Genomic DNA, 27,193 nt, shown 5'->3' on the forward strand with positions numbered 1-27,193 from the left:
CCAAGCCTACGGGTGCCGGTTCTGGGCGCTGCCGTGGGCTCGCTGCTCCTGCGGAGGGACCGGGGGGGGGTTAAGGGCGGGTTTATGGGGGCGGCGGCGGCACCGGTGGATGTTCCCCGCCCCTGGCCGCGCTGGGAAGCGGCTGTGCCGTGGAAGTCCTGGGTTTGGGTTTTGGTTTTTTTTTTCCTTTTAAGAAAAACCTTGGTCCGAGCGCCCCGGCGCCGCTGGGAGACGGCGAGCACGTGCTGCGCGCTCCCCTCCGCGCATGCGCGGCCGCGCCTCGCCGGTCTGTCCACGTGACTCGCCCCCCCCCCCGTGGCGCTGCGCATGCGCGTGGAGGCCCTGTGACGTGTCGCCCGCGCGCCGGCCGCGGAGGGGCGGGGGGGGGTTCGGGGGCGGGACGGGACCGGACGGCGCGGGGAGCGCGGAGCCCCAGCCCGGCCCGGTCTCCGGCCCGGTATGCGCCGCAGCGCCCGGGAACATGGCCCGGCGGAGCCCGCCGCGCAGCGGGGTCGGCGGTCACGGTACGGGCCGGGCCGGGCCTGGCGGGTGGGGGGCGCCGGTTCCTCTCAGGCGGGCGGGGGCCGGAGCGCCCCCCTGCAGGCGCGGCGGCGCCCCCTGGCGGCGGGGCGGGCGCGGCTCGGCGCTGCCGCTGGAACCGCCCCGGCGGGCGGCGGGTGGGGGCCGGCCCGGGGGTCCCGGGGGCGTTCCGGGGGCTAAAACCCCTCGCTCGGGCCCGTTCCCCGCGGCTGTGGAACCGTCTGTCGGCGGGAGAGCGGGGTCCCTCGTCAGGCCGCGGCGGGGGGGCGGTTTGGCCGTTGCCTGACTCGAGGCCGGGCCCTGAGCTCTCCGGGTTCGCTTTTCCAGGCCGCCCATCACGGCAGGAACCGGGGGGGGGGGGCGGCTCTGCAGCAGCGCCGGGACTGGCCCGGCCTTGCGAAGGGTTGTGTAAGTGCCGTGGCCGGCGTGTTCTGCCAGCCCCTGGGACCGCAGGGCCGCTTCCCCCTCCGGAACCGCGCTCCGGTGCGGGCGGTCGCCGCTCCTGGGCCCGCGGAGATGGTCCCTGCCCTCCACACACAGGCGGGTGCCGTGCTGGGGGGCTCGTCAGCGGGAACTCTTCCAGGTGCTGGTTTTAGCCGCAAAAGTCAATAAAATCCACTTGTGGGTCAGGTGGACCTTACGTGACGGTCCGGTTTGAGTTACGGTGCGATAAGCCCCCGCGCGCTGAGCCTGTGTTTCTGTCTCCTTCAAAGTGTGACGCTGCGAGTTAAGGTTTTGTGGGTGCACAAAAAAGCTTCTGAAATACAATTTTTTAGTAACGCTTGCAGCTGTTGCCCGCTGTACATTTGAACAGTGTAATATCGAGGTATTTGCCAGTAGATCTCAGAAGAGGAGCCCATGATATGTGCTCCTTCCTTCCTACTTCTCCCTAAGTTCTTTGTGTGTTGAACAGGAGTTTCTTCTCCCACAGGCTTTGTCTCCTCCTTCCCGAGGCTTCGGTATGTGGCAGCCCCGTGTTTGCGTGTCGCACGGGGGTAGGGAACGGCCAGCTGATTTCTGCTCGTGTGCAAATAACTTTGCTTGCACAAGGGGCTGGAAGGGAAGTAAAAACAAATTATGGTCACTGGGTGAGCGTTAAAAGCTTTAATATTATCAGGAAATTGGTGTTTGGAGAAGACTTGGAGATCTCTTGTAGGCCGTTACAGCTTGTTTTCATCCAAAAAGTGTTAAAAAAGTGTAGCTTGAGACGGGAAGGCATTCCCTGCTTGACCTACTTAGCAGCCGGGTGTCTGAGCAGCCTGCCCTCCGCCGTCTCCCGTTCTGATGCCGCAGAAAGCGGCGCCTCCAGCCAGGCACCCGGGAGCGGGGAGAGGGCTGAGGCAGCACCGAGACACCGGAGGTGCCACGTGGGCTGAGGAACGAGCTCCCGCCGGGAGGCTGGGGCCTTGAGAAACAGCTGTTTCACCATCAGGATCCTTTTAGTTCCTCCCACCCCAAATCCTATCCGGACACGTCCCTTATCGAATGAATCCCAAGCTGGTTCTGTTGGAACAGCCTTTAGATAAAGGCAGCGTTTGTGGCCTCATCTTGTGCTCCAGCCCCACGTCTGCTCAGCAAAGTCTCCTGAGTGGAAGTTCCTCTGGGGTGTGGGAAATCTGATGGTCCCGGTCTCCTCTCTCCCTCCTCGGTGAGGCAGCGGTGACAAATACCACGATACGATGTGAAATAGTGTCCCTGCTCAGTCCCTGCTCAGCTCCTCCCGTGTCTTTTAAGTGTGTTTAACCCATCTGAAACCAGAGCACTGGGTGCTTTGTGTGTTCTCCCCCTCCCTCCCTGCCCCCATGTTGATGTGCCCCACAAAACAGTGGTATTTGTTCCATACGGGCTGAGCTGTGCGTTGCTAATAGCTGACAAGTTTGTGTTTCTCGAGGGAGAAGGCAGTATGCTGGTGATTTGTTAACTGGTGTCGTTATCTCCTTTCTTACAACTGTTGCTGTCAGTGGAAGTGCTCAGGCTCCTCCCGAGGACGGCTCCATCCCGGAGCCGCTGCCTGGCTGGGAGTCAGTCGGAACACGAAGGCCTGGCCTGAGGAAGCACTTGACACCCGCCACGGCGGCTGCGTCAGAGCGGGGGGATGGCTCTGCCTGGCTGTCACCGTCCCCGTCCTGCACGGAGCCGCGGTGTGCCGGGGAGCGCGGGATCTGCCCCGGCGGCGGTGGCAGCTCCGTGGCAGCAGCCGCAGTGGTCCCGCCCGGGGTGGGGTTGATCGGGGTGCAGTGGGGGTGCCCCCGATGCTGAGCTGGTGGCGATGGGGACAGTCAGCTGCCGGGTCCCCATCCTTAGCCTGGCTAAGCCTTGCTGACTGTCCCTCTTGTGTGTGTGACATTGTGTGAGTGGGTTTTGTGTGCCCCCCCAGCCCTGATCTGCGTCGCTGCTCCCCGCGTGCTGGCGTTGCCCATCAACGTGCCTCTTTGTGGTCTTCTTACAGATTTTGATTCAAAGAAGAAAAGAAAAGTGGCAGAAATTAATCAGGCTCTGAACAGCGACCCCATCGACGTGGCTACGCTCCGGCGGATGGCGATCAGCGAGGGGGGGCTCCTGACGGATGAGATTCGTTGCAAAGTGTGGCCGAAGCTGCTGAGTGTTAATACAGACGACCTGCCCCCTCTCCCAGGTACGGGACGGCCGGGGCTCGGGTGCTTTGCAGAGCAGCCCGGCGGGCTCTGCGTGCGCTGGAGGGGGACGGCGGAGGATGAGGCACGGGCTCTCCGACCCGCCTCTTCCCGCCCTACGCCGGGGGCTTCCCACCGAGCTCGTGTGCGAAGGGGCCTCGTCGCTTTGCGCTCTGCATTGTATGGAAGTGGCAGATTTGGAAACAAGGCGGCTTCCTGAAAACAACATTTCCATTGTGCTGTGAGGGTGTTGTTACCTTCGGTGTCAGCGATGGGAATCGCGTTGGGTGCAGTTGGTGTGGCCCCGAGCAGTTGTGTGTAAGTCCCTCTGCAGCAGAGAGCATCAGATTTAATTTTTGTTGCTGCCGTGGAGCGGTGGCTGTGCCGAGCCCTGGCCTGGCCGGAACACGTCTGAGGTGCCTCTTCCAGGCACAGGTGAAGCAGTTTGTTGCACGAGGGGTGTGTGGTGTTTGGTCAGAGCAGAAGCGGGGAAAACAACCTTCCTGATGAGGTACCTGCATGGTTTTTAAACCTTAGCCGTGCGAAGCTCCAAGTCCTGCAGCTGTTACAGTCCCTGTCCCCAGGACAGATTTTGTTGTCCCTGAATCTGTGGCTGTTCAAAGCGTGCCTCCCCCCACCTCGATCAAGAGCTGGATTGCTTCAGGTGACCAGAGCTGCTGGAAGACAACGTTTAACTTCATGTGGTCGCACAGATAGTTTAGCATGCCAGCAAATTCTTTTCTGTTTTAACTATCTTAGCTAAGCATGAGTGGGGTTTTCTTCTGAATTATTTCTATTTAATAAACTATTCTTTGTGGTCTCCACAGCGTATCACGCCTTGCTGCTGCTGAGTACGCTTTGAATTGCACAGCAAAATTGTGGAGCAAAGGTGTTTCCAGGAATGCTGGGAATGGTGTCAGTTCAAACATTTTAACGTATGTTGGTTAAAGAAATTCGAGTCTCGTGTCCTCCAGGGCCGTTAGTGTTGGAAGGAGCAGCAGTGCAAGAGAGGGGACAGGGCTGGTGTGCGACGTATGAAAAAGAGGACACATGGGGTGGGGTGTCTGTGTGCAGCCTCATCCTCCTGCCTCCAGCAGGGTTTCTCCCGGCTCCCTCGCCCAGCTCTTTTCCCGGTACCTTTGCACTCCTGTCCTGGTTTTGCCTGGGGCAGAGTTAATTTTCTCCCCAGTAGCCGGTCCAGTGCTGCGCTTTGGATTTAGCGGGACAATAACAGGAACACGCCGATGTTTTAGTTGTTGCTAAGCAGTGTCGTTCTAAGTGAAGGATTTTTCAGTTTCCCCTGCTCTGCCAGCGAGGAGACACACCAGAAGCTGGGAGGGAGCATGGCCAGGAGAGCTGACCCCAGCTAGCCAAAGGGCTATTCCACTCCGTAGGGCGTCATGCCCAGTATGGAAACTGGGGGGAGCTGGCTGGGGGCGATCGCTGCTCGGGCGGGTGGTGAGCAATGGCATTGTGCATCACTTGGCTTTGCTTGGGGTTTATTTCTCTCTCGTTTTTTTATTTTATGCCTCTTCATTACAATTATTATTTTTTATTCTTGTTATTATTATATTTTAGTTATTAAACCGTTCTTAACCCTCAAATTTTACCTTTTTTTGCTTCTCCTCCCCATCCCACTGGGCGAGGGGAGCAGTGAGCCAGCAGCTGCCAGGTGTTTAGTTGCTGGCCGGGGTTAAACCCCCACGACTGCTCAGCGTTAATCATATCCCTCTTCTTCTCAGCAGGAAAGGAGCTGCGAGAGGACAATAAAGATTACCAGCAAGTGCTACTGGACGTGCGGCGATCCCTGCGCCGTTTCCCACCAGGTGAGGGGGGATCCTCCTCTTCCCACCCCGCGGGAGGAAGGTCTGTGCCGTGAGGCTCCTCCTGGCTCACACCTGACTCGGGGCGGGGGGTTGCAGCGGGTGACGCTCCGTTTCTCCGAGCGCCTGACTTCTGGGAAGCCTTTTCCTTCTGAGCTTACAGCAGCTTCTTCACGCAGTGGAGCCGTTCTGCAGCTATCGGTTTCCTTCAGCTGCCTGTGCTGGTTTTTGAGGTGTTTTCCCCAAGGTTATGCTTCCCCCCGCCCCGCTGAGCTGCCAGCAGGCCGGCACCGGGGCAGGGCTGCGGCGCAGAGCGGCCCGGATCCCGCGGCCCTCCTCTGTTGAGAAGAGGCTGGGATCAGCGCAGACAGTGCTTCAGAAACGTGCCGTCGGCTTCCGTTTATTCCCGACGGTGGTCTAGCTCAGGGGCAGGGCAGGCAGGTTTGTCAGTGGTTAGAACAGTTTCTGCTGTAAATCAGGGTCATGCACCAAATTGAAGAGAACTCTGAACCTCTAGGAGCAGAATGGTTTTGCAGTAGTTGGGTGGGTGGTGCCTTGTGGTGCTATTTATAAAACATTTAATCCAGCAGCTATCTTAACTCTGCAGAGCAGTCGTTATTTCTGGCCAGAATCTCCTTCCCACTTCTGCTGCTTTTATTTTGCATAAGCAGTTGTTTTGCTCTGATTCGAGCGCAGATCCTGTGTGCAAGCCTGATTCCTGAAGGGTCTGCTAGTACAGATTTTTTTTTTTTTTTTTTTTTTGCCCTTGAATGGCAGCCTCCTGCCTATTTTTAGACGCATTAGTGAAGCAGGGGAAAAGGAGAACTTTGTCATTGCGGGATCTCCGCTGGGACTTTCTGCTTGGCCTTTGGGCGTTTTTATCTGTTGACAAGGACTGCCAGAAACTGGTTGCAGCTATGCAGGGCAGGGACAATGTTTTTCCTGCGACATCCTGTCCCTAAACACATGTTGTTAGCGGGGGACCGATAGAAAGTTGTGGCGGCAGAGGCCTCACAACGTGATGCGGTTGGCACAGTTTCTGTGAAAGTGGGTCCTGTTTAATTTTTTCCTGGAACCTCTGGGAAATTAAAAATGATTACAGTGGCCTCAGCAGTGCTGGCTGTGAGGTGCAGTTGGCTCTCTGCAGCGCTGTACACGTGTCAGCAAACCCTGCTGCCGTCCTCCACCGCGCCCCCCTCGCGGGCAGGGGCGCTGCAGCTCCGGAGACTGAACAACCTAACGACTGGGCGGCTTCTCCTGGGCCATCGGGGTTTGGGGAGCGGGGAGCAAGATTAGGACTTGAGATTTTTTTTTTTTTTTTCCTGCTCGTTTTACCTCCCCTCCCTTTGCACCACATCCCTTGGGAGCAGGCGGGTTGGTGGAGGCACAGGTCCTCTCCCTGTGTACTGCAGGCACCGGGAGGGGACACAGGGAGGTGACACAGCCCATCCCACCGCTGCCTGGTGCTGTCCCCACAGGGATGCCAGATGACCAGAGGGAAGGGTTGCAGGAGGAACTCATCGATATTATCCTCCACGTCCTCAAGCGCAACCCCCAGCTCCACTACTACCAGGGCTACCATGACATCGTGGTCACCTTCCTCCTCGTGGTGGGGGACAGACTGGCCACAGCTCTGGTGGAGAAGCTCTCGACCCATCATCTCAGGTACCCAGCGGCGGAGAGGAGCCACCTGCATGTCCTCGAGCCGTGGGGACACGTGTGCAGGCGGGGCTGGCTGGGAAGGCAGAGCCTGGGGTTAAGGCTGTACCCAGAGGGGTGCTGTGAGGGAGCAGCGTGACCACACGATAGCACATGGCTTGGAGTTGTGCTCTGGGGAGGGGTAACTGAAGGCTGTCAGTTAATCTCTAGCGTCTCTCAAAGTCCAACAAGCCAACACAAGTGCATTATTCATAGTTCTCGGGCCCGCCCTGCTGTTGGGGCCCCTCCTGGGGCTCAGCACCGTGCCTCCCGCTTGCCTTGGGCAGTGTGGTCTGCACCGCCGCTGTCCTGAGCCCCCACGGCAAGGGTTTGTGATTGGAATGAGAACAAGCCTTCAGCTGGGAGTGATTTGCAGAGATTCTCCCTCCCCTCCCAGGCAGGGAGATAGGCTTTGGGTGCTGGAAAGTCTTTACGGTTCACACATGTGCTTCAACCAAATGAGAAGTGTCAGCTGACACCAGCGTGATCGTCTGGGTCTGGATTTTCTGTGCAGATCAGCCCTGCGTGTCCCACATAGGTAGGAAGGAGGGGGGCGGCCCAAACAGACAGAATTCCTTGGGGCTGGGGGCCACCCTGCCAGCAAAGCTGCTTGTTGCCAGGACGTTTATATCCCTTCTGGCTGCCTCTCCGGAGGGAGAGCTCACTGACGCGGTTGCTTGACAGAGCTTCTTTTAAATCTTTCCTCAGGGATTTTATGGACCCAACGATGGATAATACCAAGCACATTTTAAATTACCTGATGCCCATCATAAACCAGATGAACCCTGACGTGCATGACTTCATGCAGAGGTACGCAGACGTTCCCTCAGGGCCTCGGAGCTCTCCCCCGCCAGTCTCTTGGCTCCAGCACCACAGTGGCTTCCACAGAGTTAACGGTGCCAGCCCAAAGCCCTGTGGCACTCTGCTGCCCAGCGGACCCAGACCTGTGCTGCCTGCCTTGGGGGGTTTGGCGGGGTGCAGAGGTCTGCAGTCCGTCTTGGAAAGGCTGGGGGGTTGCAGACGGCGTCGTACAAAGCTGCCACAACTGTTTCACCTGCCCGGTTTTGTGGCTGCTGTCGTTTTGCTCTAGTTTGTTGCTGGTTCTGGGGATAATTCCCAGCTTGTGCAACAGGGACACGCAGGTGTAGTCCGGGCAGGATGAAGCGGGAAGGAAAGTGGGAAGGTTCAGTGCAGAGTCCTTTTCTGGGCAAGTGTCTCTGTTACGTTTCATGGCCAGGAGGTCTTTGGGTACCAAGCTGGATTAGAAGCTCCCAGAAGTTAGTAAACCTTTAGGATGGAGAGGAATCTGAAGAGCTGACTGTGCTGCAGGACTTCAGGTGTCCTCAGCTCAGCGTGCCAGACAGTGGCGTGGCACCTCACACGTTCAGCTTCTCCTGGAAGCAGATCTCGGAGCTTCACTGCCGACCCCGCTGGATGGGAGACAAGTAGTGCTTTGCCTCAGGGTTGTATCAGAGGTGCAGAACGTGGATGTGGGCTGAGCTCTGGCCAACAGCCGGGACAATCTCCGCTTCCCAGCACGGAGGTGCAGCACAGGGCTCGCCCAGGAGCCTCTCAGTGCTGTTTCCGAGCTGCTGGGCTGATCTAACAGCACCTTCTCTCTCTGCAGCGCGGAGGTGGGGACCATCTTTGCTCTCAGCTGGCTGATCACCTGGTTCGGGCACGTTTTGTCCGACTTCAGACACGTCGTGCGATTATATGACTTCTTCCTGGCTTGCCATCCACTGATGCCCATTTATTTTGCTGCTGTGGTAGGTACTGGCTGGAGTGGGAGGGGCATTAACCAAACCATTGCAAAGTGCTGGTAGTTTGGGGCTGCAAACCCAGTGCTGTCCCCAGCTGCACCCTGCTCTGCAGGGCACCCCGCAACAGCCTTGGCGAAGGCACAGGGTGGGTGGGATCTGGGGGTGCTGTAGGCAGCCTGGGGGTGTCCAGATCTTCACGCCGCTGCAGTTCAGCACCGTGGAAGCAGCGTGACCTGGTGTTTCCCTCTGTTTTGCCGTGCTGGCCCCACTGCTGGGCACTTGCCTGGGAGCCTGCCTGGCTGGGGCAGCCCTGTGCTCTGTGTCCAGCTGCCGTTTCTCCTCTGGGAGGCCCAAACAAACCTCTGTTTGAGGGCAAGGCACAGAGTCAAGCCCGGCTGAGGTTCTGCCCGTGTCTCTGACCTGTCAGTAGCTCAGAAGACAGATGTAACTACCCAGGAAGGGGTTTTCCACAGCCTCGGAGTCTTGGGAAGGGTTTGGCGTTTCTTTTCCCAGATGGAGGGTGTTTCACTGTGGTGCATCCCCTCGAGGAAGGGCAGGGCTTTCAGCTGGAAGCAAAATGTTTGTCTCTTCTGGCTCTGAAGTGAGTGCCAGTGAGCAGCAAGGAGTCGTACCCGCTTTCCTGGCCGTCCTCAGTGCTCTCGCTCCTCTCCGCAGATTGTGCTGTACCGGGGGCAGGAAGTTCTGGATTGCGAGTGCGACATGGCCTCTGTCCACCACCTCCTGTCCCAGATCCCACAGGACCTTCCTTACGAAACTCTGATCAGCAAAGCTGGGGACCTTTTTGTCCAGTTTCCACCATCCGAACTCGCCAAGGAGGCGGCTCAGCAGCAGGCTGAACGGTGAGTCCCGGGCGGCCCGTGTGTTCTCCGCATCCCCTTGCCAGGTCTTCCTCCCTCGTGGAGGTCTTCCTCCCTCGTGGAGGTCTTCCTCCCTCGTGGAGGTCTTCCTCCCTCGTGGAGGTCCTCTCCCCTGGCAGGAGGCTGATCCCGAAGGTGATCTGAGGACAATCCTTGACCCGTTTCTTTTCTTGCAGAACTGCGGCTTCCACTTTTAAGGACTTTGAGTTGGCGTCAGTGCAGCAAAGACCAGACACTGTGTTGAGGCAGCGCTTCAGGGAGCGGCTCCGAGGGGAGGAGCGGACAAAATCCATCTTGACAAAGCCCAGGACCAACCGCTTTGTCAAGCTGGCGGTGATGGGGCTGACGGTCGCGCTGGGAGCAGCTGCCCTGGCCGTGGTGAAGAGCGCGCTGGAGTGGGCACCCAAGTTTGAACTGCAGATCTTCCCCTGAAGCCGGAGGGACCTTCCCTGCCACCGTTGCCGTTCCCTGGCAGGAAGGGGTGACATTTGATGAAAGGACGTGTCCGGAAACAACCTGTCTGAAGATTATTTTTTATTCTTGCTGCGTCCTGTGACGCTTTTGGCCTTTGCGACAGAGACCGATGGGGACCAGCCCAGCAGGATTGTTCCCCACACCAATGCTCCCCTTGTTCTCTCCTCCCCGGGCAGGGGTGAGCAGACGGGCACTGCCATCATCCCGTGAGGAACCAGAGGTTTGGACCGGGCAGGCTCTCCAGGCTGCACACAGGTGACTGTAAGAGCAGAAAACCCTGTGTGGGCTCTACCAGAACGAGCCCACGTTCTCTGGTGGGGGTAATTAGTGTGAGCAAGGGCAGATCCTCACCTGGAGGAGGGTGTCACGGCAGGGTTTGGCCTGGGGGTGTGCGAGTGTGGGGGCGAGGGGCCGTGACACTCCTGAGGAACGGGGCAGCCCTCTGGCTCTGCGTGGCTGCCAGCTCACCCCGCTGCCTGCGCCCAGCGTCGCCGGTGAGGCGACCCTTCCCTTTAGGCACCCTCTGAGGAGAGTCAAACTTTTCACAAAACCCGCCGTCGGCGCCCTGCTGCGAGCTTCTCTCCAGCATGTAACACTCCCTGGCTCTTTTTTTTTGCTTCCTCATTTTTGCAGCCTGATCTCTTTCCAGGGGAGAGGGGCAGGGGAGGGGAGCAGACCCGCAGCACTGCCCCGCGGGAGGTGAGCTCTCGCTCACGGGGGCTCCCTCGTTGCTCCTATCTCAGGTCAGCGAGGCGGGAGACGAGCATCGCTCTCCCTGCCCGAGGCATGTGCTGTCGTGTGCCACGAGATTGCATCGCCACGAGTCTTAGCGGCACCGTAAACACCCGTTGCAGATGGTTTTTACAGCCCTGGCAGCAGGCTCTAATGCAGAGAAAAGTCTTTTTCCACCTTGTGAAGCACTTTGCACGGGGCAGAAGTCATTGTGGTAGGAAGTCTGTCTTAAATCTCCCCCACGAGCTGGTCAGACTTCAGCCTCACCTCGCGGAATAACGCAAGGGAGGGAGTTTCCCAAAAGGCCACCCCGCACCCCTGCACCGCTCCTGCCTCCCCACCCGCCCCCCTTCGCAGTCCCAGCGCTCCCCGCCCTCCGAGCTAAGCAGCAAATCCCTCTGGACAGCTCGGTGTCCCACTGAGACAAAGCCAGTAGACACTATCTGCCTCTACCTCTCCCCTGAGCTGCTAAACCTCCCGCAAGTGCCCTTACCTGTCCCTCCCTGCTCCCGCCAGCTCCCCCGCCACCCCTGCGTCGTGCCAAAAGCCACCTGGGCCGTGCCCAGAGGCCGCGCACCTGAAAATCGGGCACCGGTTGAAGAGTTCTGGATTTTGGGATGGAGAAGAAAACCCGTGCCCTGCAAGACTCCGCACCCTCCTGGCCCGACCCCCTGCCTTGTCGCTTCCTCGCCGCCTCCGGGGGAGTTCTGGGTTGCCCCGTGAGCCCTCGTGCCCGGGGGGGCCGTGCCTTTCTGCCCGTCGGGCTGGCCGGAGGGCGAGCGGGCAGCGTCGCGCCTCAGCCAGGTTTCTGGAAAGCTCTGAGCAGTGGAGTTGCCTTTGCTGTCTGCAGGCGGAAAGCTGGAGCGTCTGAATCTGCTCTTGCACAGGCACGGGGGCAGAAACCTGGTCCCTTGGCCTCGGCTCGTGCCGGGGGTGGGAGCGGGGGGCTGCCCCGGTCTCCTCTCCCCGCGGGGCTGAAGCAGAGCCCGTTCCTGGCCCCGTGGCAGCAGCGGGGGGCAGAGGCCCGAGTGACTTTGCACTTTAGAAACTCGTGGTGCAGGAGAGGCTGGGGGGACCCGGGGTGCTGCTGGAGGTCCCAGCACCCCTCTGTACGCTCCCCCACTGCCCCGAAGGAGGGGATGGCTGGAGCCCCCCCCCCCCAGCTCTCTGGCCATGATGCACTTTAGTTCTTGCGTTGTCCCCAGGGGCAGGAAGGGCCTGGGAGGAGACGGTCACTTCGGGTGCTTGGGTTACTCTGTACAAAGACTTATACATACCCGTGTAAATGCAGATTTGTACAAACCCTTACAACTGTAAAATAAACAGTTACTAAACGCCTTTCCCTCCCCCTGTGCCGGCTGGGGGTGCCAGATCTGCCCTCGTAGCATCCCAAGGCCCAGAGCTGGCACCTCGCAGCCAGTGGCCCCGCGGGGAGGGAAGCGGGAGCCGAAGGGGCACACGTGTGCCCCCCTTCCCCTGCTCTCCTCCCCCCCGCCTCCCTTTGCTTAAGCACCAGCACCAGCCTGTGCCAGCAGCTCACAGGGGTGTCCCCCCACCCCGTCCCCAGCAGCGTGGCAAGCAGAGCAGGGCTGTAAATAGCCTGAGCTTCCTGGCCCCTTTGACACCCTTGGGCCAGGCTGCTGGAGGGGATCCTGGGTGCCCCGCGGCAGAGGCCCGGCCGTGGGTCACTGAGCTGGGGGGGACGCAGCCCCTGGGTGGGGATCGGGCTTTGCTGGGTCGGCCCCACTCACCACATCGCACCGGGGTTATTTTTAGTTTCCTTGTGGGATCCTCTCCGGGAGTGATTTTTTTTTTTTTGTCTCAGTAGCACTCGAAGCCCTTTTGAGAGGGACACACAGAGGCTGGTGGAGGGGCTGCCGGGGGCTCAGCGGGGTTTTTGGGGGGGCGGGCAGGGCTGAGGTTTGACAGCGAGGGGAAGCTCGGGGGGCTGGCAGGGCTGGCACAGCGCCGTCCCTTGCGCCACGTGCCTTCCTCGCTGCGGTAGGTGCTGCCCAGCTCTGGGGCGCTGCGGGGACGGGTGCCCGGCCTGGAGCCTGGGGGGAGCCCAGCACCTGCCGAGGGGGGGAAACCGCCCCCCCGGGTCCTTCACCTGCGGGCACGGTGCCGCTGCGGCGCTTCCCGGCACAGCCAGGCCCAGCCCCGGGCCCCCACGGCCTGTTTGGGGCGCAGCGGAGAGAACAGCCCGCAGGGAAGTGTTGAAGGACTTTTATTTACCCAAGGAAGAGCACAGAGGGGACGGCGGTGGCTGTGCGGTACCTGGGTGTAGGGACAGGACGAGGGGGAACAGTTTCAAACAAGAAGAGGGGAGATTCAGATCAGATCCAAGGCAGAAATTCTCCCTGTGAGGGGGGTGAGGCCCTGGCACAGGCTGCCCAGAGCAGCTGTGGCTGCCCCCTCCCTGGAAGGGCTCAAGGCCGGGTTGGACGGGGCTTTGGGCAACCTGGGCTGGGGGAAGGTGGCCCTGCCCGGGGCAGGGGGTGGGGGGGGTGGAACTGGATTTTTAAGGTTTTTGTGCCGCACTGAAGGGGCTCGTGGGGTTTCTGACACAGCAGCTGCCGCGCTGCCAGCGAAGGGGTTTCTCAGCACCGTCCCTGCGCAGCCCCGGGGGGGGACAGCGGGGTGGGATCCAACACCCCCAGCGCCTCCCGCCCCGTCCCCTCCAGCTCAGGGGCACCGGCGAGCCAGTGGCCAGTGGCCCCCACGAGAAGGAGCAGGGTCCCCGTGGAGGGGCTCACCCGGGGACGGGGCCACCCAAAGGCCGTGGTGGGATGCACCCCACAAGCGGGGGGGGGGTTTATCTCCGAGGGGAGGGGGGACAGAGGGATTTGGGGGTCTCTTACCTTCCAGATGAGGGGGGCTCCCCGGGGGGCTGGCCCGGGTGCAGTCCTCGTGGAAGAGGGGGAGGCCCCCGTGCCCCACTGGGCCCACAGCTGCCATCCAGCTCACAGCGGGGGGGTCATCGGGCCAGTGCGGGGAGGGCACAGCCTGTTTTGGGGAGCACCAAGAGGGACCCCAAGAGCTGCCCCCCCCCCCCCCCCCCCCCCAAGGCTCTGTCTTGGCCACCAGGACCCGCCCGGCGCAGCGAGGCCACGTCCCGAGGGCATCGCTGCCGTTATCCTGGCGGAGCTTCCGCACGGAGGGAGGGAGGGGACCCCCGCGGACCCCCCCCAGACCCCCCCAAAACCCCTCCCTGCCGGTCCCCGACCCGGCACAGCCCCGGTACAGCCCCTCCCGCCGCGTTGGCAGGATCAGGCCCCGCGTCGGGCCACCCGCAGCCACCCAATGGCCGGCGCTGGGGAGGGAGGGGCGGCGGCGCGGAGGGACAGCGGCCACCTTCGGGGTGACCCAAGTGGCCGCGGCCTTGCGGGGACACAAGCGTGAGGACATGGCCACCGTGTGTGTGTGTGTGTATGTGTTTGTGTGCCCGGTGCTGCCACATGCGTGTGAAAATGTCAGCGAGGAGGAGGAGGAGGAGGGCGGGGGCGAGGAGGGGGGCAACGGGGACCCTTTCGGTGCCGCCGCGGCGCGGAACAAAGCCCTGAGCCGCAGAGGCCTCGCGGGGGGGCGGGGGGGTCACGCTGCTCGCGGGGTTGGCTGCCCACCAGCACAGCCCCAGCCGGGGGGTCCCCAAAGCTGGGGACACGCTTGTCCCTCCATCCTTTCCCACCGCGTCGCGGGGTTGGGGGGGGGCAGCCTGGTGCTGCCAGGGTTGGGGGGGCAGGACCCGCCCTGGGGACCACCCCAGTGCACCCCTGGTGCCCATCACTTTGCCCCGCCCCCCCCGAGGGCTGCTTCATCCCCACGAGGCTCAGCCCTGCCCCCCCCGGGGACAGCCGGGTCCCCAGCATCACCCGGGGCGTGGCGGGAGGGGCCGGTGGTACCCAGGGATGCTCCAGGTTCCCCTTGTTGCCGTGGCAACAGCTGCAGGCAAGGGAGTTGGGGGGGGTGACGCAAGCGGCTCAGGGCCCCCCCGTGACGCCCCCCCGTGCCCTCCTGTGGGGCTGGATTAGCACCCCCGCCCCCAACGGTGCCGTGGGGCCGCGTGTGCGCGGAGGAGGTGCAGCACACGCGCACAGCACATACGTGTGCACACGGACAGCACATACGTGTGCACACACAGCACATGTGTACACGCTGTGTCCCCCCCACGCCACACACACAGGCTGCACACGCATGTACAGGCACCACGCACATGCCCTGCACACGCATGCAGGGGGACGCACTCACATGCACATACGTGTGCGCGCGCACACACACACACACCCCCAGCAGCTGCTGCTGCTCCCCCGGGGGCCTCCAGCCCACTCTGGGTGCCGAGCGTGGGCCCCCCCCCCGGGGGACAGTCAGTGTGGGAGCCCACAGACCACCCCGGGGACCCCACATCTCTCTGAGGAGCTGACATTCCTCCAGTGAACCCCACGTCCCCCCGAGGATCCTGCAACACCCCCGAGGAATCCTGCGTGCCTTTCTGAACCCCACATTCCCCTGGGACCCCACATCTCCTTGGGAACCCCGTGTCTCCCCTGGGGACCCCACATCCATCTAGGGACCCCACATCCCCCTGGGGACCCCGCATCTCCCCTGGGGACCCCACATCCCCCTGGGGACCCCACATCCATCTAGGGACCCCACATCTCCCTGGGGACCCCGCATCCCCCTGGGGACCCCACATCCATCTAGGGACCCCACATCCCCCCTGGGGACCCCGCATCCCCTGGGAGGAGCGAGGCGGCGCAGGAGCAGCCGGAGCCGGGGGCAGCAGACCAACACACTTTTTTATTCCATAGTCACGACAGTCGGGATAACCGTTAGCCGAGGTTCCGCGGAGCCGCGGCGCCCGCCCCCCCCCGTCACCCCGAGCTGGGCCGGGGGTGCCCCTCAGCCAAGGGCTTTATTTCTCCAAGACAACAGATACAGGGACCCTTCACTAACACGACACTACAAAGGTGACCCCGAGCGCTGGCACCGTCCGCAGGCTGCGCCGGGGCCCCACCGGCCCCGGGGGCCCCCGGCCCGCTTGGCCGCCGCCGGGGCGGCTTCTTCCTGAGAGAGGTTTGGTTTATTTTTATTATTCATTTATTATTATTATTATTATTAATTATTAGTCGCTTTGTCTCTAGTGATGACGGGATGTCGCACGCGCACGCACACACGCTCGCACACGCACGCCAGCCAGCCACCGGGCAGCGGGGAGGCGGGGGGGGCGCAGCGGGAGGGGGCCGCACGCTGCGGGGGGGGGGTGTGGGGTGTTGGGCGGGGAGGGGGGGGGGTGTCTAAGCACTACAACCACACGGCACAGAAAATCCACCACTGTCCACGACGGTTCTCCCCTGACAAACACACCCAGCGAGTCTCGAGGAGGGGGCAGGAGGGGGATGGAGACGGGGCGGGGGGGGACGACGGGGGCGAAGCGGATGGTGTTGTGCTTGTGGCCGGGGGCTGGAGGGGGGTCCCCGGCCCTGGCTCCGGTTCTGGCGCTGACCCAGAACCTGCTCCTGAGGAAACGTTTTGCCTGACAGTCCGCAGAGGGAGCGGCCCGGCCCACGGGTGACCCACGGCACGGAGGGGTCCGCCAGGCCCCCCCGTGTCCCCACCGGGACCGGGAGATGCAGCCCAAGCTGCAGGGCTGGCAGAGCACATGTAGGATGTGAGACCCTCACCGTGGCCTCAGGCCCTGACGGTATTTTGGGGGGACAGGGGGGTGGGGGGCGCTTTGGCTTCCCCCCTGGCTGGGGATGGAGGGTGGGCAGCCGGCAGCTTCAGCACCTTTCCCAAGCGCCCCCCCCACGAGAAGGCACCGAGGTGCTGGGCGAGATCTGTGCGCGTCGGAGAGCCCCGGGGCCGCAGGACCCCGCAGGGACCCCAAACCCAGCTCACACCTGGGAGGGGGGACTTGGGGTGCTCCTGGCGAGGGGGTGGGAAGGCAGAGCCCCCCTCCCCGAGCGGCGGTGAGGCGGGAGCAGGCGGCCGGTGTCACGTCTGGCCCGGCGCTTATTTGGCTTTTCCAGCTTGGGTGGGGCTGGGGAACGGCCTCGGGGAGGGGGGGGGGGAGGTCGGGAAGTGGGGGGTCGGGGATGGGGACGCGCTCTATACGGGGAACACGTGTCTGATGCGTGACACCCGCCTGGCTCTGCAGGCTGGTGCCCGCACCGGGGCTACCAAAACACCGTGGCTAACGCAACGCGACACACACACGCACAGCTACCGCTACACACCGACACATCTACACCGCGAGGGCTGACGCGCCTCGACGGGACCCCCGGGCCGGGGGCCACCCAGCATCCCTGCGAAGGGCCCAGGGACTGTCCTCACGGCGACTGTCCTCAGCCAGGGCCACCTGGCAGTGGGGCCAGGCAGGTCCCCCCCCCTGCTCTGAGCCACCCGGGGGGGACACCAGACCCCCAGAGGCAGGAGGAGGGGGGGCTGCCCTTCCCCTGGTCACAGCTCCATCCGGCCCCACACACGGGGCAGCCTGTGACCGGAGGAACCAGCAGCCCCAAAACGGGGAGGCAGAGCCCCAGGGAGCGGGTGCCCCGGAGCCCCCAGCACCCCACTGCCCACCGAGGGTCAGAGGGGCTCCCGCACACCCGGAGCCCCTGGGGAATCGGGGGCCAGGAGGGACCTCGGTGGGTGCTTTGAGCAGCGATCCCTGCCCGGCCCAGTTACAGCTTCTCCAGGCGCTGCCAGCCCCTGCCACGGCCGCGTCCCCAGGGCTGGCAGCTCGGGGGGAGCCGGGGTCCCCGCGGCCCCCCGCCCCGGCACAGCCGTACCCGAGCGCAGCCCCTGCCCCACAGCCGCAGCGGCCACCGAGCCACCGCTGCAGCCACGTGCTCCCCGGCAGCGGGAGGAGGCGGCTCCTCGCAGGAAGGAGCCATTAGGAAAAGCAAAGAAAAAACGCAGCTGGAGGAGCCGCTGCGGCACGACCTTCCCCGCCGGGAAGCTCCTTGGCAGCGCTCTGCCGGGATGCCCCCGCTCTTGGCGCAGCCACGGCACGGCCCGGAGGAGCGTCACGCCGGGGCATCGCCCGCACCCCATGCGCCCACCGGTACCGGCTGCCGCCGCTCCCGGGCCCGCTGGGGCGGCTGCTTAAGGCAGATTTCCCGCAGCGGCCCTGCCCTGCCCGCTCCCCGCCAGCCCCCACGGCCGGGCACGGCACGACCCGGCTCCGCCGGCCAAGGCGAGCCAGTCCGGAGCGGGTCCAGCACCAGGTTCAAGGCTAAAATGGGGGGCTGGCTGCTTTGGGAAGGGGTTTGGGGTGACCCCAGGCACGGGCTCCCCCCGCGGCACGGCCACCCCCGCACAAGCGCCTGGCGAGAGGAACAACACAGCTCCCCGCGTCCACGTGCGGATCACGTGCGCGCAACTTCGCTCTTCCCAAAGCGAGCGGCGGGGAGCGCAGGCCGCGGGGAAGGAGCCAGTCCTGGGGGACACCGAAGCCCCAAATCCAGGGACGGCCATGAAACGGGGTGTCAGGGACCCCCATGAAACCGGGCGTTGGGCAGGGAGGGCTCCGCATGGCTCCGCGACCCTCCCCAAGGGCTGCTACAGGGGGAAGGAGAAAATTGAAGCCGTGCTTTGAATGCAGTCAAAAAGCAAAAGGAATCGGCCGTTCCCCGAGGAAAGGGGAGGGCGGGACACGCACCGAGAGCCGAGGCCGGTGTGGGCGCTCCCGCTGCCCCGAGAGCAGGAGGGAACCCGGCGCGGCGGGTGGCGGGGACGGGAGCGGCCATGGCCGGCAGCACCGCGGCAGCCGCGGGGGGAAGCGGCCGAGCACCGACAATAAAAACCCCGATGAGATGTTCCCATTTCACGGGTCAATAACCGCGACGGTCAGCCAGGCGTCCCGCGGGCGCAAGGCGAGAGCCGGACAGACGGACGGACGAGGAGTGGGTGTGTGCCGGGGGGGTGGGGTGAGCGGGGAGCTCTGCCTTCCAGCGGCTTCAAGGCAAAATACCTGATTCCTGCATGTAAACAGCTGGTTTCGGTTCTTTTTTTTTTTTTTCCTGTTTTTTTGTTTTGTTTTGTTTTTTCTTTGATACGACCTGATTGTGGAAAAAGAGAAGAGCGTTACCTGCAGAGCGTGGGACTCAGTAGGTAAAGACCAAGTCCGAGATGCTGGACATGAGCCAGTCCCCCGCTATCATCTCCGTCACCTCGGGTGTGCAATAGTCCGGGAACTCGAAGTGCGAGGAGCCGCCTCCCCGCGGGAAGAGCTCGTGGTCCTTGTCGAAGACGGACCAGTCCAGGGCACCGCAGGCGGCACCGGCGGGGGCCCGCGCGGGCAGGACCCCCAGCAGCTCTTCCTCCAGCTCCTCGTCGGAGGAGCTGGAGGAGCTGGAGGAGGAGGAGGGAGGGGACCCAGCCGACATGGGAGAGGGGGACCCGCTCTCCGGTGACCTCCCCGCCTCGGGGCAGGCGGCGGCGGGGCTCGGGGGCGCGGGGGGCTCCTGGGTGGGCGCGGCGGGGGACTCCTCGACGGGCACCTCCGGCGCGGGGTCCTGCGGGGTGTCGGGGCCGGCGGGCGGCTTGGCGGGCTGCCTGCGGCCGGCGGAGACGCGGCCCAACACGGAGGGTTTGATCTTCACCGGGAGCCGCGGGCGGGACGCGCCGGCGCCCACTTTGCCCTTTTTCCGAGGCCGGTACTTGTAGTCGGGGTAGTCGGCCATGTGCTTGAGGCGCAGGCGCTCGGCCTCCTTGACAAAGGGGATCTTCTCGGAGTCGTGCAGGAGCTGCCAACGCCGGCCCAGGCGCTTGGAGATCTCGGCGTTGTGCATGTCGGGCCACTGGTCCATGATCTTGCGGCGCTCGTGCTGTGACCACACCATGAAGGCGTTCATGGGCCGCTTGATGTGGCCGCTCGGCGTCTTGCACCAGGCGGGCTCCGCGTCGCGGGCGGGCAGCGGGGCGCAGGGCTCCCGCCGAGCCTCCGCGCCCCGGCCCCGTGTGCCGCGCTGCACCATGCCGGGGCCCGGGATCCCCCCGCCGCCGCCGCCGCCTCCTCCTCCTCCTCTTCTTCCTCCTCCTCCCCGCCTGCCGCCGCCTCCCCGCCCGCCGCTACGCGCCGCGCCGCGCCGCCCCCATTGTGCGGAGCGGGCGGCGGCGGCGGGGCGGGGCGCAGGGGGCCGCGCCGGGGCCCGGGGGCGCACGGCGGGAGCGGCTCCGCCCGGGGCGGCGGCCGCTGTGATGCTCCGGAGGAGCCCCCGGGCCGGCCCGGTGGTCTCCGGCTCGGGGATGCTCCGCAGCGATCTGGTCCGGGGATGTTCGGTACCGGCCCCCGGGATGCTCCGGGATCGTCGGTACCGCCCCCCGGGGATGCTCCGCGCCGATCCGGGGATGTTCCGGGATCCTATGTGCCGGCCCCGGGATGCTCCGGGATCGTCGGTACCGCCCCCCGGGGATGCTCCGCGCCGGTCCGGGGATGCGCCGCGATCCTCTGTACCGGCCCCGAGTTGCTCGGTACTGGCCCCCGGGATTCTCCGCGCTGGTCCGGGGATGCTCCGCGACCCTCTTTTACCGTTCCCGGGATGCTCGGTACCGGCCCCGGGGATGCTCCACGCCGGCCCGGGGATGTTCCGCCCCGCCCCGCTCTGGGATGTTCCGCGCCGGCCCGGGGAAGCTCGGTACCGGCCCCAGGGATGCTTCCCCGGTTGAGTCGGCGGATGCTCCGGGTCGGGTGCGGTGCGAAGACGCTGCGACGGGTCCGGGTCGGGGGGTGCGCGGGGGCGGTGCAGGCAGCCCGGGAGCCGCACGCCCCCCGGTACCGCTCTTATAGCCGCCGCCGCGCCGCCCCCGCACCGCCCCCGGTAAACACCGCCGCGCCGGTTCTGTCAATGGGCGGCACCGCCCCCCCCGGCCCATTGGCCGCGGGGCGGGGGGGAATATCCGGCTCCGCCAATGGGCGCCCTCCGGTGAGGGGTTGCTGGAGAGAATGGCAGGGCGGCACGCCCCGGTACCCCCCCGGTACCGCCGCCACGGCACCCCGGTAGCTCCCGGTGCCTCCGGCTGAGCAGCGCAGCCCCCCCGGTACCTTCACCCGAGCGCCCCTGTACCCCGACCTGGGCACCCCGGTACCCCCCCCGTGCACTCCGGTACCCGCACGGGGATGCTCCAGCTGCTGCCAGTACCCGCTGCTCCCCCGGTCTGGGCACCCCAGTGTCCCCGGTGACCCCTACACCCTCAGGAGCCCCCACACCCCTCCCGGCCCCCCCCGGGAGCGGGACCCGTCCCGGGCACGGCTCTACCCGGTCGGGACGCTGAGCATCGCCCCGGGACACTGCTCAGGGACCCCGCCCCTGCCGGTCCACCGGGTCCCGGGGGCGCCCACTCTCTGCCCGCCCCCACCCCCGGGGCTCGGTTCCCTGCGGCTCAGAGCGGGGGCTGCCGGGCGGGGGAATTCGTTGCCCACGGGGCGACCGCGCGGTTCTCCCGGTGCCACGAGTGGGGCCTCGGCCCCCGCGGCGCGGCCCGGCCCCGCCAGGCCCCGCCCCTCCCGGCCCGGCCCCGCCCCCTCGGCGGGGCTGCGGCGGCACCAATGGGGCGGCGGCGGCGGCCCTGTTGCCCCGGAGACCGCGGGGCTGCCCCGCCAGGGGCCGCGCCCATTGGCTGCCGCCGCGCCGCGGGCGGGCCCGCCGCAGGGCGAGCTCCCATTGGCTGCCGCCGCCGCCGCCAGTTGCTGTGGTAACAGGGGCCCGAGCGGGGCCCGGGGCTGCGCCGCCGGTCAGGGCCTGTCCCGGGAACTGCGGCCTGACCCGGGAACTGCGGCCTGACCCGGGAACTGCGGCCTGTCCCGGGTCCTGGGGCCTGACCCGGGTCCTGGGGCCTGACCCGGGAACTGCGGCCTGTCCCGGGCCCTGCGGCCTGTCCCGGGAACTGCGGCCTGACCCGGGCCCTGCGGCCTGTCCCGGGAACTGCGGCCTGACCCGGGAACTGCGGCCTGTCCCGGGAACTGCGGCCTGACCCGGGAACTGCGGCCTGTCCCGGGTCCTGGGGCCTGACCCGGGTCCTGGGGCCTGACCCGGGAACTGCGGCCTGTCCCGGGTCCTGGGGCCTGACCCGGGAACTGCGGCCTGTCCCGGGAACTGCGGCCTGACCCGGGAACTGCAGCCTGACCCGGGTCCTGGGGCCTGACCCGGGCCCTGGGGCCTGACCCGGGGTCTGCCCTGGGACCTGCCCTCCCTTGGGCCCGGTCTGCGCCCCTGTGCCCTGCCCACGCCCTCCCGGAGCCCCGCTGGCTCGGGGAACATCACCCAACCCTCCACCGCAGCTTCCCCGTCGCGTTGGGCTCTTGCACGGGGCCTGGCAGTCCCGGGGCCTGCCGGCAGCGCCCGCCCGAGCCGTTCCCGCCCCGTGTGGCCAGAGGCCATGCGCAGCACCGGGCACTCTCTGTCAGCTCCCATAGGACCCGGCACCGGGCACCCGCCCGGCCGTTCCCCCACGAGGCTTCGCGCCGGGCCCCGCGGGTGGGACCGGGGTGAGTTGTGCATTAGCACGGCAACGCCCGGAGCACGGAACAGCAGTGCGGGGCCCTGCGGCGGCTGCTCCGGGGCCTCTGACGCCGTGCTCCGGGGCCACCTTCCTCCGGGCTCCCCGGGGCGGCCGGTCCTCGCCCCGCTCCCCCCAGCCCCGGTGGATCCCGGCCCGGTGGATCCCGGGCTCGTGCCGTGCGGCGCCGGGGCGGAGCCGGCAGGGGGCGCCCCTTCCCGTGAGCGCGGGCCCCGCCCGGTCTCCGTACCCGCCTGTTGTTGCCATGGAAACCGGCCCGGGGCCGGGAGATGGGGCTGCGGGGTACGAGGGGGGCCATAGGGTACGGGAGGGATCCCCGGGGGGGGCAGGAGGATGACAGAAGGCCATGGGACATGGGGGATCCCCGGGGGGCCACGGGGTACGGGGGGATCCCCAGTGGGGCAGGAGGATGGCGGCGGCCACGGCAAAGGGCAGGAACCCCGGGGTGCAGGGGGTGTCCCAGTGGGACAAAGGAGTGGGCCAGGGGGTCTCCCCATAGGAGACAGGCAAGAGGAGTCCCCGTGGGGCATGGGGTGGGCAGGGGGGGTCCCCATGGGGCAGAGAGGGTACATGAAGATGGGGTTCACTCAGGGTGCCACAGGGGCCTCTCTGCTCAGCCTTTGGACCCAGGGGGTTGCTGTGGGGACCAGCAGAGCTGGGGGGCTCGGCCTCCTTTGGGGGGTTACACTTTTTCCTTCCAGAGCCTGCGCGGAGATGGACGCACAGGGCCCGTGTCACCAAGAGACCAGTAAGTGTCCTGTTCCCGGGGGGGTTCTGACACTTACAGTGCTGTAAACGCAGCATCTGGACAACAGGCCTGGGGGGTTGCCACTCCAGGCTGGTAAAGGGACACCTGGAAGCCCCAGAGGAGTTGTGGAGGGGTCAGAACTGTGCCCCACGTCAGAGAGGTCTCTGCTTCCAAACCTCCTCTGACTCCCCATCTACCTCTTCTGACTCCCCATCTACCTCTGACTCCCCATCTTTTCTGTCATGCTGAGTTTAAGATTACAGCAAATGGCAGAAGACAAAAGCAGAGGAGGGGAAATCTCCAGCCTGCAGGTTGACTTTGCCACCGCTCACTGAGGAGGACAAGAAGAAGAAAAGGGAGAACAAGAAGCCGGGTTGGGAGAGATTCCTTTACCCACCACCCTGCTGCCCCTGCCCATTGGTGCTGCTTTTGCATTAACCCAGTGCTTCCTGCTGGGAGACCTTCAGCAAAAGCCACAGAAAGAAAAATACCCAAGGGAAAATGCTGAGAATAAAGGGAGAGAACTAGAAAAGACCAGGGAGTGCTTTGTAGGCTCGGCTCCTGGGCTGTAACTGCTGGTGGCTTTGGCTGGAGCTGCAGAAGATTTTAATTCAGTCTCTCAGTTCTTCTTTAGATTTTCCTCAGCCACATACACCAGGAGAGAGGGGAGATGTAAAGCGTTGAAACTGGACTGTGAAATAAGCACAAGCCTCTTTTTTGTTTCACCAGTGGCATTTATGCTGAGTAAAAAAAACACCCTTGCCTTCGGAGACATCATCATCCTCCCAGGAGACATACAGGAGTTTCACTCAGAGGAAATGAGCACTCAGGAAGGCTGAATTAGTTAAAACCTTGGGAGAGATCAAAGTTGCCACAGTACGTGCGACAAATACCCAGTGCTGGGCTGGAGGTAACGAATCCATACAGTTACCCTGGCTGCCTTTATGGGGGAAATTCTAGCAGCCTGACTCACTCTTGCAAAACGGCATGTGTTTATTTATTAATACACTGGAGGTAATTATGCTGCTCTGCTTAATGCTGGTGAAATCTAACCTTGATGCTGTCTATCAAGGAAAATTAAGAGCAACCAAGAGACTGTAGCAGTAAGAGGGGTGAGATTTAGGAAATGTGACCTGTTAGAAGCCTCTTGGAATCAGATTTTCTCAGCCTAGCAAAGAGGAGGTTGAGGTGGAGGGCATGAGCACAGCTTTTCAGTAGGTGCAGGATGGTTATGGAGGAGGCGGGGATCCTGCAGCTCATCGTGAGGAATGTGGGAGCAGGGCTGGGCTGCGTGGGGGGCGCCAGGGCCTCGGCTGCTGCCACCACGGCAGGGATGGTGAGAAAACTCGGGGCAGGTGGGACTGGTGGAATCCGCAACACTTTAATCCACAAATTCCCGTAGAATCTGACCCATCTGAAGAAAAATGCCATGGAGGAGCTGAAGCAGCGCAGCGCCCGCCTGGCAGAGCCCAGCTGCCGGCTGAGGAAGGACACCCAGCGCCGACGGCAGCGCTGCCAGGACCCTGCTGCAGCACTATGAAGTCCTTCAGGTGAGGCTTTAGGGTTGACCAACAGACCCAGCTCAGCAGAATGCAGAACTTCCCGTTGCTCATTAGTACTGGAAAAGGGTCAGGCCCCTTCCACGGCCCTGCTGTGGCTGGGGTGTCCCCCGGCCTGGGCAGAGCTCTCTGATGCCCAGAGACCCTGTGAGATGCTCTTGTTTTGTGCCCGTGTTTTAAAACGGTGAGAGCACCCTGACTGGAGCTGTCCCCAGCAACAGTAGTCACCCCTGTAAGAGCCCAAAGCCATCCTCCCCTGGCTCCAGCTGGCTCCCGAAGCTCCGCTCTGCTCCCCAGAGCCGGTCCCGTGCACGAGCTGGCACCAGGCACAGCGATGGATTCCTCTGTGCTGCTATTGCAAGCAACAGCACGTGAGAGGAAGGTCAGGGATGGTGCAGGGGGACAGTTCAGAGCTCTGTGGAACGAGCAGGGGCTGGATTTCTCCCTGGGCAGAGGGTGCAGGCCATGGTGCAGACCTGTCAGAACCAGCTGGATACAGCAAGGGCTGAAGAGCTCCAGGAAATGGAAAAACCAATGGAAAAGAGTCTGGGAAGTGAGACGCTCCCATTACTGTGAAACACTGTCTATACGATCGTGCTACCTTCACTTGCCGTCTTATGAGGTTAGAGACACTGTGTTGATCTTATAAATGTCAAACAATTCCGTTTCTGAAAGTGAATCCCGTTTGCTCTATGGGGCTGATCCTCCCACCGGCCCGTCGGGAGGGGGAGAGCCCTGTGACACCCTGTGCTCAGGGGAGGAGGAATCGCCCCCTTGGCAGCTGTCTGCACCGTCCTGCTGGGGCAGGATCTGGTCGTGGGGGTCTGACTCCCGTTCCCACTTCCCTCAGGGTGTGTCACCTCTGGAGAGAGAAGGGCTCAGGCAAATGCAGGACAGACGCCTGCGCTCAGTGAAGAAGCGAAGCCCTGGAACCCCTGGGTTGAGATTTTCTGGTTTGATTTTCAACCAGAGCTCCAGCAGCAGCTGGATGAAGTCACATCGAAGGTGGAGGTTCTCTGGGACAAGCTTGGTGTCCTGCAGACCTACATCGACGGGCAGCACCCAGAACCAACTGCCCAGATACCCCTCCTGCAGCGCAGCACCCAGAACCTGAAAGAGCAACAGCGGGTGCTGAGATCTCTCGTCTTCCCCACAGCATTGCCAGGGAGGAGGCAGAGGGCTGGGGAGGAAGGAACACGGCGGTTTATCTTGCCTGACGCTCTGGCTGTTTCTGTGCTGCTCTCAGGAGGAGATAGAGAAGACAGAAGAGGTGGGGAAGGCCGTCATGGAGGCACTGGAGAAGAAGGCACGGGCGGAACAAGAGGCACTATTACAGAAAGTCATGGAGGTTTGTGGAGTTCATGTGACATCCCAGCAAAAGGGGAGCAGTTTCTGGGAGCTGGGAGACAAGGCAGGTGCTGCCACACATTGCCCATTAGCAATTAGCACCCAAAGAGTGACAGGGCATCGCTGCTCCCCTCCCGTTCCAGAGCTGTTTGCCTGGGAGGGTGCAGGAGAAGCACTTCTGAGTTGCTGCTGGTGTCTGATGTGTTGAAATAGCCCCAGACTCACTCCTGGGAGTTTGCTGCGTGGAGGTGAGTGTGCGGTGACCCAACATTCACCCTGCTTTTATGGTCCCTGTTTTATTACATTATTTAGTTAGTTGCTTCGCTAATTGGCTGTGACACCGCTGTGGCAACGCACATATGTTTGTAATAAATTCATGAGGAAATTAAACTATATGCAGCACTACAGAGCAGGGACTGCTGTCGTTCTTCCCAAAATAGGAGGAACTCCTGTTGCAGTTCCTGCTCCCAGGGTGTGCTTAGCACTTCTCCTGGGTTAGCAGCTTGAAAGCACTAAGAAAATATTAATTACTGGCTCCATTTACAGCCTTCTCTGAGGCAGAACTGCTGTGCCCTTTTACAGGTGAATTTGTAAGCACAGGTGATACAAGTTACCCAGCAATATTAAAAAGCTTTCCCTGGGAAACTGAACCCAATCTTTTGAGTTTCTCAGTCTTGTTCTGTGATCAGGACGATGCGATCTCAATGCCTGTCTCTTGCTTGAGCTGGAACCATTTTTGTGAAGAGTGGCACATCTGGGCAGGGCCAGCGTTGGCACCCGGCAGTGACAGGGCTTCATGCTGGTGGAGTTTCTTCAGCTGGTTTTCTTCTCTTCACCCACACAGGAGATGTTGCTGCACCAGGATGGCTTGAAGCAGATGGTGATAAACAATCACGTTCTGTGATGTGAAATACTGAGGCAGAGGGAGGTGAGCGAGCTGGGGGAGAAGCAGCGCCTTAGAGCAGCCAGCCGCCCTCAGCCCTTGCCCTTTGTCAGGATTTTGTCTGCCTCGGTGGGTGCGTTGCTGCATCCAGTGGGCTGTAGGGCACCCTGAGGAGAGCCCAGCAGGTATTTCAGGAAGCCTGTTATGGGTTTACTTGCACAAGGGATTGTTTTCTAGCTCTTCTGTTCGCAAAATCTCTAAAACTTTAATTCCTGCTTCTCTTGCAATGTCAAGAACTCTTAGGAACGTCATTTGTTCAGATTATGAAGGACCTGGAGGGAGAGATTGGTGAGCTGAAGATAAGCATCCAGACTCTCTGCCAGAGTGCGAGAGACCTGGGAGAGCTGATCTTCTCCACAGACTGAAGGAAGGCTGGTGGGGGGCGCACACAGCCCCTTTTCTGTGGCTTTGGTGCCGAGTGCTGATAACCCTACCCCATCGCTGTTACATCTGCACCCGGCCCGGGGTATAAACCTGCAGTTACATTGGGTTCTGCTTGGGAAGATGGCTGTGGGGTCTCGTGGGCTTGCCT

General features: G+C 63.2%; 3 protein-coding genes across 3 annotated transcripts; 2 read left to right on the top strand and 1 right to left on the bottom strand.

The window, feature by feature from the left end:
* Positions 1-466: 466 nt before the first annotated feature.
* Positions 467-11,873, top strand: TBC1D20 (TBC1 domain family member 20). The gene is made up of 8 exons (XM_074920432.1): positions 467-524; positions 2,990-3,175; positions 4,919-4,999; positions 6,475-6,661; positions 7,403-7,504; positions 8,322-8,463; positions 9,133-9,317; positions 9,512-11,873. The coding sequence occupies exons 1-8, from the start codon at positions 482-484 to the stop codon at positions 9,765-9,767; spliced, it is 1,182 nt and encodes a 393-aa protein (XP_074776533.1). The 5' UTR covers positions 467-481; the 3' UTR covers positions 9,768-11,873.
* Positions 11,874-16,615: 4,742 nt separating this feature from the next.
* Positions 16,616-19,536, bottom strand: SOX12 (SRY-box transcription factor 12). Its single transcript, XM_074920223.1, has one exon. The coding sequence runs from the start codon at positions 19,520-19,522 to the stop codon at positions 18,650-18,652; it is 873 nt and encodes a 290-aa protein (XP_074776324.1). The 5' UTR covers positions 19,523-19,536; the 3' UTR covers positions 16,616-18,649.
* Positions 19,537-22,308: 2,772 nt separating this feature from the next.
* Positions 22,309-27,026, top strand: C16H20orf96 (chromosome 16 C20orf96 homolog). Its single transcript, XM_074920613.1, is given in 12 exon segments — positions 22,309-22,346; positions 22,766-22,812; positions 23,069-23,185; positions 23,542-23,579; positions 23,581-23,688; positions 24,215-24,300; positions 24,302-24,362; positions 24,825-24,924; positions 25,342-25,499; positions 25,618-25,719; positions 26,563-26,751; positions 26,922-27,026. Coding segments are annotated over 12 exon segments (1,149 nt in total).
* The last annotated feature ends 167 nt before the right edge of the window (positions 27,027-27,193 follow it).

Source organism: Athene noctua, chromosome 16 (assembly GCF_965140245.1).
Source record: "Athene noctua chromosome 16, bAthNoc1.hap1.1, whole genome shotgun sequence".
NCBI classification, from domain to species: domain Eukaryota; kingdom Metazoa; phylum Chordata; class Aves; order Strigiformes; family Strigidae; genus Athene; species Athene noctua.